Genomic DNA, 15,910 nt, shown 5'->3' on the forward strand with positions numbered 1-15,910 from the left:
GTACCAACAACAAGAACTAAAAAGTTACTCACACGTCAGTACAGCAAGGATAGCATCTTACTACTCTTTGTTCCTCCAGGGTCTAAAGTTAATCAGTAACTAGAAATGTGGCAATGGAAAGAGCCTTCAACTTAGCATGAGAAGACAGACTTTGGTTTGAGTCCCAGATTTGACTCAAAAAGTTATGTGACCAGAGACTAGTCCCTCAACCCCTCTAACGTTCAGTTCCTCTCTCCCTCTATAAAACTGGCAAAACCCATTCCACAGAGTCACTGTAAAAATAGCCCATTTATCATTCTTGAAATGGGGAGCTGAGGAGGTATGCCTACAGGGAGGAAGGTCTTCAGCAGAAAGCCAGATCATATGGGTACTGCCTGCTGGGAATGGAAATATCTCCCTAGATTCCCACCCTTTTTCTCATGCGCACCTAATATGGGTTCAGTTCATATAAGCACTAGGTCCATGTTTGAATTTAATAGACTCAAAAGAGATGTCACACAGCTACTAAATTTGTTACTCTTAAAGCATATCTGAGGGAACATGGTATCGTAAAATGTGGCAAAACTCCCAAGTAGCTGGGAAATGTTTAACAAAATAACTAATCTGTTTCTCTTTGAGTTTGATATCTCTGGTAGAGTGGAGAGAAAGTCGGCCAAGAAGTCAGGAAGCCCTGGATTCCAGTTCTGCCTCTGACATGTCCAGGTGGTATGACCTTGGGCAAGTGTGGGCACCCCTAAGACTTTTCAGCTGCAAAGACGGGGCTGACTCAAATGGAGTATCCTACACCAGTGAAATCAAAGCTCCAGTCCTTATCCTTAAAATATATGGAACCATGTCATAGGCACTGCTACAAAACCTTCAGTGGCTCTCTATTGCCTCTCTGATGAGAAACACAGTCCTTAGCCTTCAGGGCTTTAAGGCCCTTCACAGTCAGCCTCACCCACGTTGGGTTTTTGCACACATGCAGCCCCCTCTGTTGCTTAAAGTCAACCCCAGGGAAGTGAGCCCTGGATGCTCCTGTTAACCTCCCTCTTTCCCTCCTTGAATTACTCTATATTTACTTATATGGATATAGGTTAGAGCCACCTAACTGAACACAACCCCCTGGAGGGCCAGGATTGTGCCTGGTGTTTGTGTCCCCAGCACCTAGTGGAAGAGCCTCACACAGAGCAGATTCTTAATAAATATTTGTGAAGTGAATTTTCACAACTGGTAATGACTCAAGTCTTTCCTGAGGTTGAAGCCCTTTGGCTTTTAACACTCACCCAGGAATGGCTATGAAGGAGCTTGAATCTCTAAACTAAAATGCTGTCTGGGAGTTTAAAAATATTTTAAAAACAATGACCATCTAATTCAGTAATTTTCCAATGTCTGTAAAACTAAGCCAATGGTAATTCTGCTTTGTTAGGTTAAAATGAACATCTTTATCTCCATAGTTTTCCAGCTGAACAGTATAGGACAAATTCTAGGTATCATCACAGTTTTCTCCAAATGTGAACAGGTTTTCTATCTGGTTCACTGAATCAGTTTCCACTTAATCAAGTTAAGGAGAGAAATGTTGGGAGTTTCTCTCTCCAGAGTTCTTAATCATCATAACAATGCATTCACCCATGAACTCCAGGTCACCAGGCAGAGCTCAGAGAAAGGGTAATGGTCAGGAAATGCCTCAAGGTTGCTGTTACCTTTTTCTAACCACATAGCTGAAAACTGCTTGTCAAGCATAAAGAATAAGAACAGGGAGGACATTGGCACCCTAGGCCTGGATGTCCACCTTCTCTAGTCACAGGAACAACTTTATTACCTCTTCACCCTCCCTCCAGCCATCCCTCCCTGCTTTCCTTTCTTCCTTCTTTCTTCTCAATACTTCAGGCAGCTTGAGAGTCAGAGGACCAGGTATCTGAAATTCAAAGGGATTTCAAAGGCCATCTAGTTCCATTCCCCCATCTTACAGATGAGGAAACTGAGATCCAAGGAGGTTGAGTGTCTTGTCTAAGGTCACACAAAGCTAAGCATCAGAGGTGGGATCTAAACTGGACTCCTCTGATTCCAGAACCAGAGCTTTCCCCAATGGGCCTTGATGTCCCCCTATCCCTTCTGATTCTACCCAAAGGTTGTAGCTGATTGTTTTGAACAATCGCCAAGAACTCATTGAGATCCCATGGTTCCTAGTCATGTCCAGCCAAGAAAAGTAGCTATATCTACCACAAGTTCTAGTTCTCCTGGAAGAAGAGCAGTTTCAATATAGGGTAAGGACAGATATTTATTCAAACATTTACTAAGAATGTGCTAAGGCTAGGAAATATATAAAAATTTGGAGATCATGGTCCCTTGCCTTCAATAGAGGTTACAGTTTAGTGGGGGGTGGGATTGTTAGTGAAAGGAAAGGCATAAAGAGAGTATTTTAAGTGCATAAGGGAAGTGTAAAAACATATCCCCGATCTCTTATAACCAGAGTTCCTTTAAAGAGAAGAGAATAGCAATCAGTAAAATTCACCAAGCACTTAATGAATTGATAGAGAGGCACCTCTTTAGGTGCTGGGGATATTAAAAGATAAATGGGAAAAGGGTAGAGGGAGGAGTCAGGAACACGGAACTTGTACAATAAAATACAAAATCATTTCCGGGTGGAAGGCACAAGCAACTGGAGGGATGGGGCAAGTCTTTCAGTAGAAGAGAGCACTGGAACAGAAGTAGGAAGGACTCTAAGGAATCTAAGAGAAAGAAGTGAAAAGAGAATAGTGTGGTAGAGTGGGAGGGACGGTGTGAGGGGATATGGGTTCAAATCCTGCTGGGCTACTTTGGGTAAATCACTTAATGTTTCTGAGCTTCTACTTTCTCCTCTGTAAAATGAGGAGACTGGAAGAGATGGCTTTGAGGTCCTCTCCAGCTCTAGTTTCATCCTAGAAATGCATTCTAGGCATAAGAGACAAGTTAGGGCACAGGGATGGTACAGCAAGGTGACCCATTTAGCTGGAACATAAGAATATGTGAATGAGATGAATATAAAATAAGCCTGAAAATGTAGAGTGGAGCTAGACTGTGAAGGGTTTTTAAAAAACAAACAGAAGAGGAGTTGGTATCTGATTAAAGGCAAGAGGGAGCCACTGGAATTGCTTGAGCACAGTCAGACTTACATTTTAGGAATATCAAGTTGGCAGTGGTGAGGATAGACTAGAGAGACAAGATACTGGAGGCAGAGAGACCAACTAGGAAACTACTGGAAAAGTACAGATGAGATGTCTGAGAACCTGAACTACAGTAGTCAAGATGTGACAGCTGCTAGATCTATCTGGAGACAGAACAAAGTTTGGTTACTGACTGCCTATGAGGCCTAAGGAAGACAGGAAAGATTAGAACATGGTTGGAAGGTTTGGAACCTAGGTGACTGGAACAATGGAATGCTCTCAAAAGAAAAAGGAGTTAAAAGAGGGAAAGAGTTTTTTATGGAAAGATAAGTTTTGTTTTAGACATGTTGAATCTGAGACACCTATGGGATGTTTAGATGAAAACCTCTGCAACTTGTCCTATGGAGTAAGTAAAAGGTCTTAGAACCATTTTGCCTACAAAAAGCTTCCCAGGGTTCAAATTTTTAAATCACTTGGATATCAAAGATTTTTCCTAGTGTTGGTTAAATAGAGACCTCCCTACCTGAAGTGACTTCCTATTCCCAGCAAAGAAAAATTCCTCATATGGTTATCTTTCTCCTCAGAAGTTCATAGCACTTAATACCAGTTATCATTTCAGAGAAAACTGTGGCACTCAAACCAAGGTTCATGCCTCAAGTGAGCTGAAAAAAGGAAAAGCAGATTCTTTTGATCTCTGGTCTGACATTCTATTCACTACACTCCCTGACTCCCAGCCATATGAGGGTGAAAGAGGACCAAACCAAACCTTTATCAATGTAGATCCCTAAGGCACTAACGCCAGAGAAAGAGAGAGACAGACAGACAGACACACATACATGGGTTGGGGGGTGGGGGGGAAACTTACTCAGAGAAGCCTTTCCACTTGAGTAGGTATTCCACTTGCCCCTTAACCACGCGTCTGTCTAACACCTTCTCCACGACGTACTCCTCCTCATCCTCTGAAGATGAACTATCGGCTGTTCGCTTGGTTTTCTTTCCCATAGCGCACGATGTTTCACCTGAAGGACTAAGGCCACCCGGTTCCTGCAAATGGGAAGGGCAAGGCAGTTAGGACCCAAGGTGAGGGCTTAAGGTTTTTCAATCTCTGCCTCCAGGGAAACTGAGCAATTGATTCTTTTTTCTCTAAAGGAACAGTTTCAGAGAGGAGCTCTAAGAAGTCCATAGATAAATGGGTCAACTCCAAACAACTCTACTCTCAAACCCTTTTCTCCAAAAGTGTAATTAGAGGTTACAAAGGGCTCTGAAGGCCAGCCTAGTCAGTCCTCAGCAGCTTATACTCAGGAAGTGAACATTCTTGCCTATTTTGGTGTCTAAATCCAAGCCAAGAAACTAAAAAAAGTACATGAAAAACCTCCACTCTGAAAGAATTATGGCCTACAGACCAGATCACCTTAAAACCTGCCCAGGGGCGACTTAAGCCACACTGCATTTAAAGATGCAACTAAATGCATTAAAGGTGGAATTCTTTAAAAAAAAAAAATGTCACTTGAAATATAATTTTATTTTGACCAGGCCCTTAATTGTAGAACAATGGCTTATTAGCAATACAATTTAGGGACTCACTTAAGCAACCTAAATTTGCTTCCCTAGGGATAGTAAGCTACAAAAACAAAGTTGATATCTATTTCAACACCACTCTCTACCCTCACCTTTAAAACTCTGCTTGTGGCAAGCCTACCTCTGTTAAGTATGGGAGAGTGAGTAAAAGGGAAATGCTTAGATATTAGACATAGGAAATTAAAGTAGAAGATGATCCATTTAGTAATTCCAAAGGCTAAACAAGTACAAACAGCTAGGGAGGCAATTCTCTCCTCAAATGAAGTTGATTCTTGAGCCAAGGAAGGAAAAGAGGAGACCCCCAGTCTGAAGCATCAACATGGGAACTAGAAATACAGAGAAGCTATTCATAAGCTGGATTCTAGAGTAAAGGCAAAGCAAAGGAACACAAATAGAAACTGAGGTAAGCTGAGAAATATGTACTCTAGGGGTGTCCAATAGAGAATCAAGTTTTTAAACTGCCAGGTTCTCCTCATCATTATCACTACCACCACCGTTTTGGGGTTTCTATTTGGGTTAAATGGTCTGTCTGGGATAAGGGAGTAAGGAAAACTGTTCCCTTGGCAAAACTCCATTCTGGCTTTGCTGTCATCTTCAGAGGTGCTTCTGCGGCTCCGAGGAAAGCAAAATGTTCTTTCTGGCCAGAAGATCATTCCACAAAAGTAGAGAGGACAGCTCTTAAGGGTTATGCTTTAAGACAGGATAATCATTAAGGCTTGGGGTAATAAGGGGAAAAAAAGTGAGTAGTTGTGGAAACTGCTTTTATGAATTCATCTCAAATAAACAAGATTGAGGAAGAAGTAAACTACGAACATAGTGAGAAATTACGACGGGGATTTAAAACTCCAGCGAGAAAGGAGTCTGGGTTTACCCACAAATACTCCCCACCCAGCATTGTTCCTGGAGTGAAACTCAAAAGAGTTTTTTTTGTGTGTACTGGGGGTAAGGGAAAGTGGGAAGGGAAGGAAGAAGAAAAGGAAAAGGGGGCAGGAGCATTTAAAAATGCATTCTTCATCAGTTTGGAAAAGCTCCTTAAGCTTCTCTAGGGGGAAATGTGATGTATTTGAAATAAAAAATGACCAATAAAAGCAGACACCGACCTCACCAGAGACAGGAAATGTCATGTTCCAGCAAAGCACCCCCCTGCTCCCCCCACTCACCTTGGAATTTCCGGGAGCATGGCAGTTTGGGTCAGAGCGCTGGGGTTAAAACCAGCTCTGTGTTTAACTGCATGGTGGCCACGGCCTCTTTTTGCCTCACCAGGGAAAAGAGGGATTTACATTTGTTTCGATTCAGTTTGAAGAGGGAGCACTGAGAAAAATCTCCCCTTGCACATTCAGGCAGTAAAGAGGCCCAAACGGGGCAAGAAGAATGATGGCCCGCTCTTTTACCTACCGGATCTCCCCAGCTCTTTCTTTCCCTCTGGGCTAACAGGAGGGGCCTCCCCTCCCAGGTCTGGGGCCTGGCGGGGTGGCAGCTCCCCCGCCCCCACCCAGCTGTCTAGGCGCCACTGCGCAGCTGCTACGCTGCGTTGCCAAGGCAACTGGCAGCAGCACTTGAGTGGGAGAGGCGGTCGGAAAAGTTAAAAGGCTGAACTTTCCTTTTCAGTGAAAACTGGGAGGAGAGGTTGGCTGCCGCCTCCCGGGCCCCAGGCGGCAGGATGGCTTCAGGTCTACACCTAAACTCTCTTCAGAAGGTAGTCACCAAGCCAAACCGTTTGGAAAACACAAATACAAATCTTCTTGTCCGGACTTTGGGGGAACAATCAATGGCGTAACAAGCACAGCGAAGGTTCGCAAAGACTTTCCAGACACTCTCACTTATGCCTCACAAAAACCCAGAGGGAAGCAGACAGGAGGGTCTCACACCCATTTTACAGGCAATGAAAGGAAGGCTCAAATTGGGCAGGAGACTTCCCAGGAAAAAGGACTCCAAGTGGGATTTTCAAAGCTTGGCTCTGTGTGTGGGGGTAAGGGGAAGGAGGGAGGAAGATAGGAGAGGAAGAGGAAGGGAAGAGGCTGGGTCGGGGCCCAAACAACTCTCCCTCCCCACCTTCCTGCTACGATCCTCTCCTGCCCGTCAGCCACAAGTCGAGGAATTAAAATTGCTGGAGGGAAGGAATCCAGTCCGTATGGGTGAGAGACAACTTTGCAGCCGCTCTCCTCCTAATCAGACCCCACAGGAGGCTTTCTAGTTCATTACCGGATAAGACTTGGGAAGTGGCCTAGGAGGCCAACGCCTATAATGTACAGATGAGGAAACTGAAGCCCACACAAGTTAAATGGCTTGCCCAAAGTCACAAGGATAAAAACCATAATTTCAACTCAGCTCCCACTAAGCTGGGACACTAAGAAAGAAAAGCTAAGGCTCTAATACTAAAAAAACAAAACAAAAAACAAAACACTTTTCTTTTGGTTAAAAAATATTGGTTATGTTAACAAATAAAGAAGAAATAAAGAAAAAAGAATCATTTCTTAAAGTACCCCGTTATATGTCAGGCATTGTGCTAAAATCGTTTACAAATGTTATCTTGTTGGATCCTTACCACAACTTTGCCAGGTAGCGTGCTGTTATTATCTTCATTTTACAATTGAGAAAGTGTTTGAGGGCAGGGCTCAATCCTCTGCTTACCTAGATTAGTTATGAGCATAAAAAAGTAAATCTTTCATGTACAATCTTTGGTGTTTTGTTTTGGCTCAAAGTTGTGTTTTTGGAATCTTAATGAAATTATTAAAAGAGTGGACAAATATGTGAGGAAAGGAAAGCCAATGCAGACAAAGAGGAAAGAGAAAAACACTAGCAAATTTGGAAATTCATAAATCATTTCTCCTAGTGCTAAAGAATCCATCCTGTGGACCCTGAGATCCTCTTATGGCTCACAGGCCCTGTCTTCAGAGTTAGAAGGGAAGGGAAACAAAGGCCTATAAACACTAGAAACACTCAAATGTGAGGAATCAGGGGCTACTGGTTATTTATGGAGATTGTTAAGAACAATAAAATTACTCTGGGGCATTATAAAAATGATAAGATATAAAAATTACAAGATTTCCTCAAATGAGATTGGTATCAAAAGGAAATCCATGGAATAAAAACTACAGAGGCTTCCACTTAATAGAAGTCAAATGATTGTACCAATCTTGCCTTTTCTTACTAAGTCTTCGACAGCTTTGATCTGGGGAATGTGAGCAAAGCACTGCTTTAGAAATAAGAATTAACTTGCTATGTGAGTACAGTGAGCCTCAGTTTCCCTACCTATAAAATGAACCACTCCTTCCTTCCCAACAAGGCAACGAGTTTAAAGGAAAACCAAAAGGCTGAAAGAGAAGAGTAGGGTAAGCGTATGCTAGGATTCTGTTGGAACGGCAGCAGGAAATCTCTGACCTTCTAAATTCCAGAACTGCTAAACTATATCACATGCTGAGGGGTAAAGTAACCCTTAGAGCTAAACAAGTAAAGGTAGCAACAAAAGAGGAACAACAGTAGATTTAGGAAGCGCTGCTCTTTGAAGCAGCAGGAACTAATAAGCCTTCAGAGAACAAGCCCAGGTATGTTCAGTTCTCAAAGGCAAAAACACTCATCATCACTACTGGAGAGTCAGAACTCCTCTGGGGACTGCAGGCTGAAAGGAGTAACTAATAGCAACTGGTAGTATAAGAGTAAGAGGGGGAGGAAAATGTCAGCAGCAGTGAATTTCTGTGGGATCATTCAAGAAAGGAAAAAAACAATTGCAAAGGGAGAGACACACACAAAGCTCTGAACCTCCTCTCTGCTCCCCTTTCCCTCTCCCCACTAAATCAGGAGGGAGGGAGAGGCAGCCTTGATCATTTCACTCCTCCAGGGGGCACCTTTAAGAAATGCCTAAGGGCCACAGGGGCAGAAGCCCTTTTCCTTTTGGGAAACAGGTTCTGCAACAGCTGACAACAGATCAACTCTTGAATTTTTGCCAAGAGTCAGAGTCCAACCCTAATATGCTGTAAAGAATGGCATGCAGTTGTCCGGTAAATCTCCCGGACAGTCACAGATCAGAAGCTGGCAAGGATGACGACATGGTTCTGATGGAATGTGTCTTATCTTAACCTTGAAGTTACAGATCTGTTCAGGAGCAGTAGTGAGAAATGAGAAATGCACTCAGACAGCCAAGGGGACATAATTCTCTCCCAGACAGCTCGACCCAGTGTATTAGGGTCAAATGAAACACAAAGCTGGACGGACAATTTAAGGGCCGTGGCTTGCACCAGATAAAGCAGCAAGACTGGTGGTTCACATTGAGCATGGGAGGAGGCGACTCACCAGCATGAGAAATGAGACAGTTGCTGGCAGGATGATGGAGTGATTAAGGTGGAATCTAGATACCATGCAGCAAGAAATTGAGGACAAGCGTCCAAGTGCAACCTTATCCTTGTGGAAACTGCCATGGGATGGGCCTGACGCTTCTCATGTTTCTAGAGAAAGTCTTTCAAGCAAAACGGCCTCGACCTTCTTTCTCCTGAGCACCGGTGGAGAGCTTTCTGGTAAAAGCATCATCCATAGATCAATTCCAGCAGCTAGGACCCCAAGGGACAAGAGAGGCTAAGGGTACTGTCAGGTTTTATCAAAGTTTTGGTTCAGCAACAAGGCAAATTTGCCACACAGACCTAAGAACACTAGGGTTGTTCCTTCCAGGCCTCTGCTAGGAGAAAGCGCTTGAGCCAGATTGCCGATGAGCTAACCATCAGAAAGCTATCAAAGTGCTTTTATAATCAAGCACAGTCAGAATTCACATACCAAGCTGCTGACAAACAAGATCATTCAACAAATGAATTCTCCGAAAAGCAGAAGGGGGTAGCTGGGGAGGTGGGAAAAGGAAGAGAAGCTATAAGACAAAAAGGTAAAGAATTTTTAAAATCTCAATTAATCCTCATCAATCAGGACATACATAAGATTATAGAGTATGGGGGAGCTGGGGAAGTTAACAATGAATTTCGTGGTTGGTTCTTTCAACAGAAGAACAAATCAATCCTTGACACAGAACTATCCACATTGGACCTCTAGTATTTATATGGATTTTGTTTCTTGGTCACTGCTCTCAATGCCAAATCCTTTTGTAGCTTGTCTTGGGCCACCTGTGGAACACATTTTCATTACCTCTCTATGACTGATGGCAGACAGCGTATGTCCTTAAGCATGCCTTTAGGGAAACTTAGTAGTGGTGTTTAAAAGAAGGCATCTGTTAGCATGCTTTGCACCATCGGGCAGGCCAAAGACAGCGCTTTTGAGGAAGACAGGCTAACTACTATAAAAGCTGGACCACAATGATGCCTTGGTAGTTTTTTCAAAGGTTTCAATAAAATCTCTGCTAGCCCACTAAGAACACAGTATCTTTTCTACATCATCATTAGTGAAAAAAACCCAAAGTTAAATGTCAAGAAAAGGGTTATAAATAAAACCTCTTTAACACATGGGAGAAATGAAAACAACAACAAAAAATCTTGGATGGTTAAGTTAGACTAGGGCCTCACTCTACTCTCCTACTCCAGGGGATAGAGAGCCTGCCTGGACTGGAGAGGACGAGCAAATGAGGGTGAAGATTAAATACCAACTGCAACACTAATAAAATATAACCAGTCCTTCCCTCTGTCACATCCAGGCAGGGAAATGAGCTCATGAAAAGAACCCAAATTTAAAGAGTGCTTTAATCTGCTCCATATCTGTTCTTCGTTCTTTATGGAATTGAGTGCTGATGGTCTTCGGTATGTTACATGAACGGCATAAAAGTAAAACACCATCTATAAAGATGTTTTCTTCCACTGGATTGATGATTTCCAAAGTAGTAGCCGCATGGCATTTTAACAAAAACATACCATTAGAGATGCACATTACAGCTGTCCAGGCTGTCTCAGGTTTTGTTAAATAGGCTGATAACTATCACTCCACCTTCCCCAAAAAGTCCAAGAGCACCCAGTTCAAGGAGTTAAAAGCTGTTTCAATGGCTGTTTAAAAGACTGGGTTAGGAAAGAGTTGAGGAGGAAGATTAACTGTGGTGGTTAACAGCCCTATCATTAACAAGCCACATATAGACTACACAAACTTTATTAACAGAGAGGAGTGACAGAAAAGGAAAAACTCTGGTTAGCTTCATTCCAGATGATCTTCTAAAAGACATGCTGAAACACAACTTCAGCTACAGCTGAAATTCAATTACTCAGGGATTAATTATCTTTTTCTTAAATTTATCTAGGTCTTCTTTCTTGGGCCACCTCCTGGCATATTTACACCTTCACTAGAGGGTGGATGGAACTACCAGGAATAGTCTAGTTTACTTTGCTTATTTTTTAATTAGCTGAAATAGGAGGTTACTTTGAAAATTTCATGTATCTGCTCTTAAACAACCACAAAAACTGGTTGAATTTGTAATCCCAAAGCTTGGTTTGAGGAAATGAAAATATTTAACAACCAAATTACTAATACTAGATCATAATTCTAGAAACTAAACAATTCTCTGGACATATTTTTAAAAAAAATCAATAACTGTACTGATCTTGTGCTTCATGTATCAATCATATTTGCCTAAAATTTGAAGTAGTGATGGAACATGACTCCAGATTGGGCAGATGTAAGAAATAAGAAGTTCACCATCCAAGTGGCAGAGACTTGTGGGACTATGAAAACAGGCACAAGAATATGATTTCCAGCTGCTGCCTTTCAGCACTCCCACTTTTGGACCAGTTAGATTCATCTAAAGGCACACCCAGGTGAGTATTAAGTGAAAATTTATTTCCCCTCACAATCTTAAGACTAAGACAGATCAAGTACTGAACCTGCCATTTCCCAATCAGACCAAACAAATCCCTTTGTTATTATATTTCACCACAATTAAAAAATTTTAACAGGAGGAAATCTCTTCAGGGGCAGAGGCTTCTTTTCTGAGTTAAAACCTAAACTCAGACACATCTTAGCTGTGTGACTGAGCAAGTCACTTAACCCCGTTTGCCTCAATTTTCACATCTGTAAACTGAGCTGGAGAAGACAATGACAATCCACTGCAATATCTTTGCTAAGAAAACTCCAAATGGGGTCATAAAGAGTCAGACATGTAGGAAAGGTATTTTTTAAAAAACAGAATGTAGTAATCTTTTTAAGTGCAGTGAGCTTTTTGTCTTTCTATTCCCAGTACCTAGTAGGCACTTTAAAATGATTTATTCTATGACTGTTTCCATATCCATGGATAAGAAAGAATAGCTGCCACTACATTTGAAACCATCTTATGAGGATCAAATATACTTTGTTCACTGTGAAGCCCTATAGAAAGTATTAGTGATTATTAGGAATTTGTTATGTGGCACTTTTGTTTGGCTATTTTATTTAGGAGGAAAGGCTACTTTGATAGATTACATTTCCACCTATCCAATGTTAAAAGAGAAGCCGACAGTCCACTGATATTATTGTCATCATAACTATGTTTCAAGCACCAATCACTATAAAATAATATGACTTAATGTCTATTCTCACATCACATTAAAAGCAGGTTTTAGAAATCAGCAGCTTTGGGGATGAAGATCAGCAGGGTCATTATACTCATCCCTTTACTTCTAAAAAGTTATGCTTAAGCCACTGCACATAATTTGGGATTTTTCATCTTATTAATCAATGAAAGAAATGCCACAAATATAAAACTGGATTTGTATTTATCACAAACTGGAGTTTCAAAAATAATTAAACTCTGATTTGCAAATGTTGGTGAGGCAAAAGGAATTTGATATAACCCAACTAAGAGGGATGCAATTCAAAGTACTGTAAAACTTTAGGGATTGGAAAAATGGCCAACATTCCTTCAACATACAATATAATTTTGTGCTTTGCCATTACTTTGGTGTATCTGCAACATGAATTATATTCAAGTCATAGCCTACAATTCAGATAAACAGAATCAAAACAGTATTGAACTTTTCCCTACCCCATACAAAGGTATCCTTGGCAGCTCCTTAACCATCCATTACAATCCAGACCAATTTCTCTCTGTAGCAATTTAAAAGCTGTAAAAAAATATAATGGGTGATGACAGGAGAAACAAACCCACACCAGAACTTATTGAACCTTGCAGGTCTTTGCAAGTGTCTCTATTGACATTTAAGTGTGAGTTACTGTGCCACAGTCTCATAAAAGTATGCTCAGTGTTCTAGATATATTGATATTTAAAATAGCACACAAAGGCCACCACTAGACAAGCAGGTTAAAGGGATGGCTAATCTCCAACTATTGGGTTCCACAACTGAATATTCTGATGAATAGTACTTGCCAAAACCCACTTTTTTATTCTGAATCATAACTGATTCCTTTGGCCACCCCCCACCCCATGTCAGGGAAAAAAAAATCTAGTTAAGCAGTTGTCTTTAATATTCAAAGGTCGAAGGCTTCCTTTTGACCCCCTCCCCCCCAATTCTTCCCTTATATCCAAGGACTTCCAACTTACATGTCAGATGTTCCTTCAAACATCTCCCAATGACTCAATCTTAACTCCTGAGATCTTTATTGTTTCAGTAATGTTTAATTCTTTGTGCCCTCCACTGGGGGCTCTTGCTGACTTCAGTTCTATCTGCCCTTCCCAAGATTTACTCTTCCATTTCACCTCAGCCATACACAATGATGGCCACATAACTTGATCTCACTATCATCCAGAAGTACTGTACTTTTTTGATTGAAAACTTTGAAATCACATCAGAATCTCCCTCCTAAATCTATTTAGTCCCCCCCAGATCTTTAATCTACCCACCCCTCTCCCTGGGATTTCATCCCTCTTTTCCTTTCTTCCCAAACTAGACCCTATAGTCAGTTCAAGTTAAAGCCCCTGCTTCTTTCAAGTTCTCACCTTGCCAGATCCCAGCTCTGGATTACTTCCACCATTAGAGAATGAGTTCTGTGCTCCTACTCACCTTTGTCCTCATCTAGGCCAGTCCCTCTACCTGTATCCTTGATACTCCCCATCTTCTCCTATAGCCAGTTATCTCAGTTATGTGCTCATTCTTTGCAGGATGCCTATAAACACATTCATCTTTCTCATACTGAGAAAACCCATCACTGGACCCTACCCTCACCATCCACACAAACACACACACACCCTCTGCAGTGTTTCCACATCTTCTCTCACTAATTCAAAGAAAACTTCTCAATCCAAAGTTATCAATGGATCTTGTAATTCCCAAATACTCTACCTTTTCAGATAGAAGAATGGGGCCACAAACTTCAAACCTCCATTTAAGGAAAGAGCTCAGTTCCAACAACTCTTCATTTCTAATCAGGCTGCAATAGTTTGAGACTTCTCTCTGATTTCTCCATGGTGGTTACCTTCTTCTCCTTCTCTCTTTAGAATATAAACTCCTTGAGGGCAGGAGCCCCCCCCCCGCAATTTGTAACTCCAGCATAGTATCTGCACATAGTAGACACCTAATAAATGTTTTTTGATTTAGTGGCCAAACCCAATGGCAACAAAACCCTAGGCCTGGTATTAGGAAAACCTTAGTGAAAATATACTATCTGTGTGATGCTGGGCAAGTCACAACCTCTGTTGGCCTCAGTTTTTTCAGCTACACAATGCGGATAATAATAGCAGCTACTTAGAAGCGATTTGGGGAAGTTTTGATGAGATTTTTTTTTGTAAACAATTGAGTAGAGTGATTTGTACTTGGTAGGCACTTAAAATATTTAAGTTCCCTCCCTACTCCATGGTCTTATTTCAACTTCTTGGAAGCATAACACAGCAGACACACTTTTCCTCCGGCATACTCTCTCCTCAGGGTTTTTGTGATGTTGCTCTGCTGGGTTTTCTTCCTCCTTATCTGATCTTTTTTTCAGGCCCCAAGGCAGGTTCATTGTCCACCACACCCCTTTACAGTATTTGCTCCCTAAGGCTCAGTCCTAGGCCCTCTCCAGTTCTCTTTACCTTCTTTCTAAGGGTAACCTTCTCAGTCCTCAAGAGATTAATTATCTCTACACAGATAACTGCCAGACCTATAGATTCAGGCTCTTCGGAGCAGCAAGTTGCAAATTTTCAACCACCTATCAGGCATTTCAAACTGAATATTCTACAGACATTTCAAATTCAACTTGTCCAAAATCAAACCTATCTTAGTCTTCTATTTTTGTTGAGGGCATCACCATCCTTCCAGTCACCCATGATGCCACTGAGGGCCTTGCTGACTCCTCACTCTCCCCCACCCCTCTAGCTAACCAATTGCTACATCTCGTCATTTCTACCACCACCATCTCTTTCATCCACTACCTTCTCTATGCATTGGGTCATCACCCTAATTAAGGCCCTCAGCACCTCTGGCCTGGACTATTTCAATTGCCTCCTAATTGGTCCCTGCCCTCTCCTATGTATTCTCTAGATACTAGCCAAAATGATTTTCCTAAAGTACACAGGACTGACATAATCATTACTCCGCTAAATCAATTAGATCAAATAGAAACTTCTCTTTTTTGAGTTTTAAAGCTATTTGTAACACGGTCTCTATCATCCTCCCCCGTTTACATACATTACTCCCCTTCCTTCCTGTACTCTCCAATGCAAGCTGGTCTTTTACGGTTTCCCCACACAAGACACTGCTACCTATGTTTGAGCTTTTCTACTAACTGCCACATTTGAAATGTGCTGCCCCCCCCCCCCATCCCTCTGCCTCTTACAGTATCTGGCTCAAATGCTACCTTCTTCAAGAAGTCCTCTCCACTCCACACCCCCAAGTACTCAGTATTTACTTTGTATGGACATACCTGAGTACTTGTCTCCTTGGATAAACTGTCAAGTGAGCTCACAGTGCAGCAGGGAACAAGTTCATTTTTGTCTTTGTATATCCCCAGAAGACTAAAACACAGTAGGCTGATTAATGAATGCTTACTGACAGATTTAATCCTTTTGGCCAAGTTGCCATCTTTTAGCACCTCCACCAGCAGACATTAAGGGTAAATAAAAATACAACCAGTCAATTGTGCACAAGGAAAAGGGTACTTAATGGCCTAGGAATCCAGAAAATGAGATTTTTATTCACCTGGGTTACTGCTAGTAATACCTGTCCTCCCTACCTCTCAAAGTCAGAGGAACCTGGGGGCTGGGGGGAGGATACTTCTAACCCCATTTTATAGATGAGGAAACTGGCTTACAAATGATACAAGTGATCACAGAGGCTGGAGGCCAGATGGGAATTCAAGTTTTGCTGTCCCCAAATCTAGTTCTA

General features: G+C 41.8%; 1 protein-coding gene across 6 annotated transcripts in view; it reads right to left on the minus strand.

Moving 5' to 3' along the window:
• Positions 1–15,910, minus strand: part of CBX5 (chromobox 5) — a 31,690-nt gene that overhangs the window by 8,290 nt on the left and 7,490 nt on the right. For 2 of the 6 annotated variants that reach the window (XM_072654911.1, XM_072654908.1), the window contains exons 1-2: positions 5,864–6,213; positions 3,991–4,169 (exon numbers count right to left, since the gene is read on the minus strand). In XM_072654911.1, the coding sequence (XP_072511012.1) occupies positions 3,991–4,127 (137 nt within the window). In that variant the 5' untranslated portion in view covers positions 4,128–4,169; positions 5,864–6,213. Of the gene's footprint in view, positions 1–3,990; positions 4,170–5,863; positions 6,214–15,910 lie in introns of those variants that run through there. The other 4 variants (XM_072654912.1, XM_072654909.1, XM_072654907.1 and 1 more) reach the window with 3 other exon arrangements.

Source organism: Notamacropus eugenii, chromosome 3 (assembly GCF_028372415.1).
Source record: "Notamacropus eugenii isolate mMacEug1 chromosome 3, mMacEug1.pri_v2, whole genome shotgun sequence".
In the NCBI taxonomy this organism is placed as follows: Eukaryota; Metazoa; Chordata; class Mammalia; order Diprotodontia; family Macropodidae; genus Notamacropus; species Notamacropus eugenii.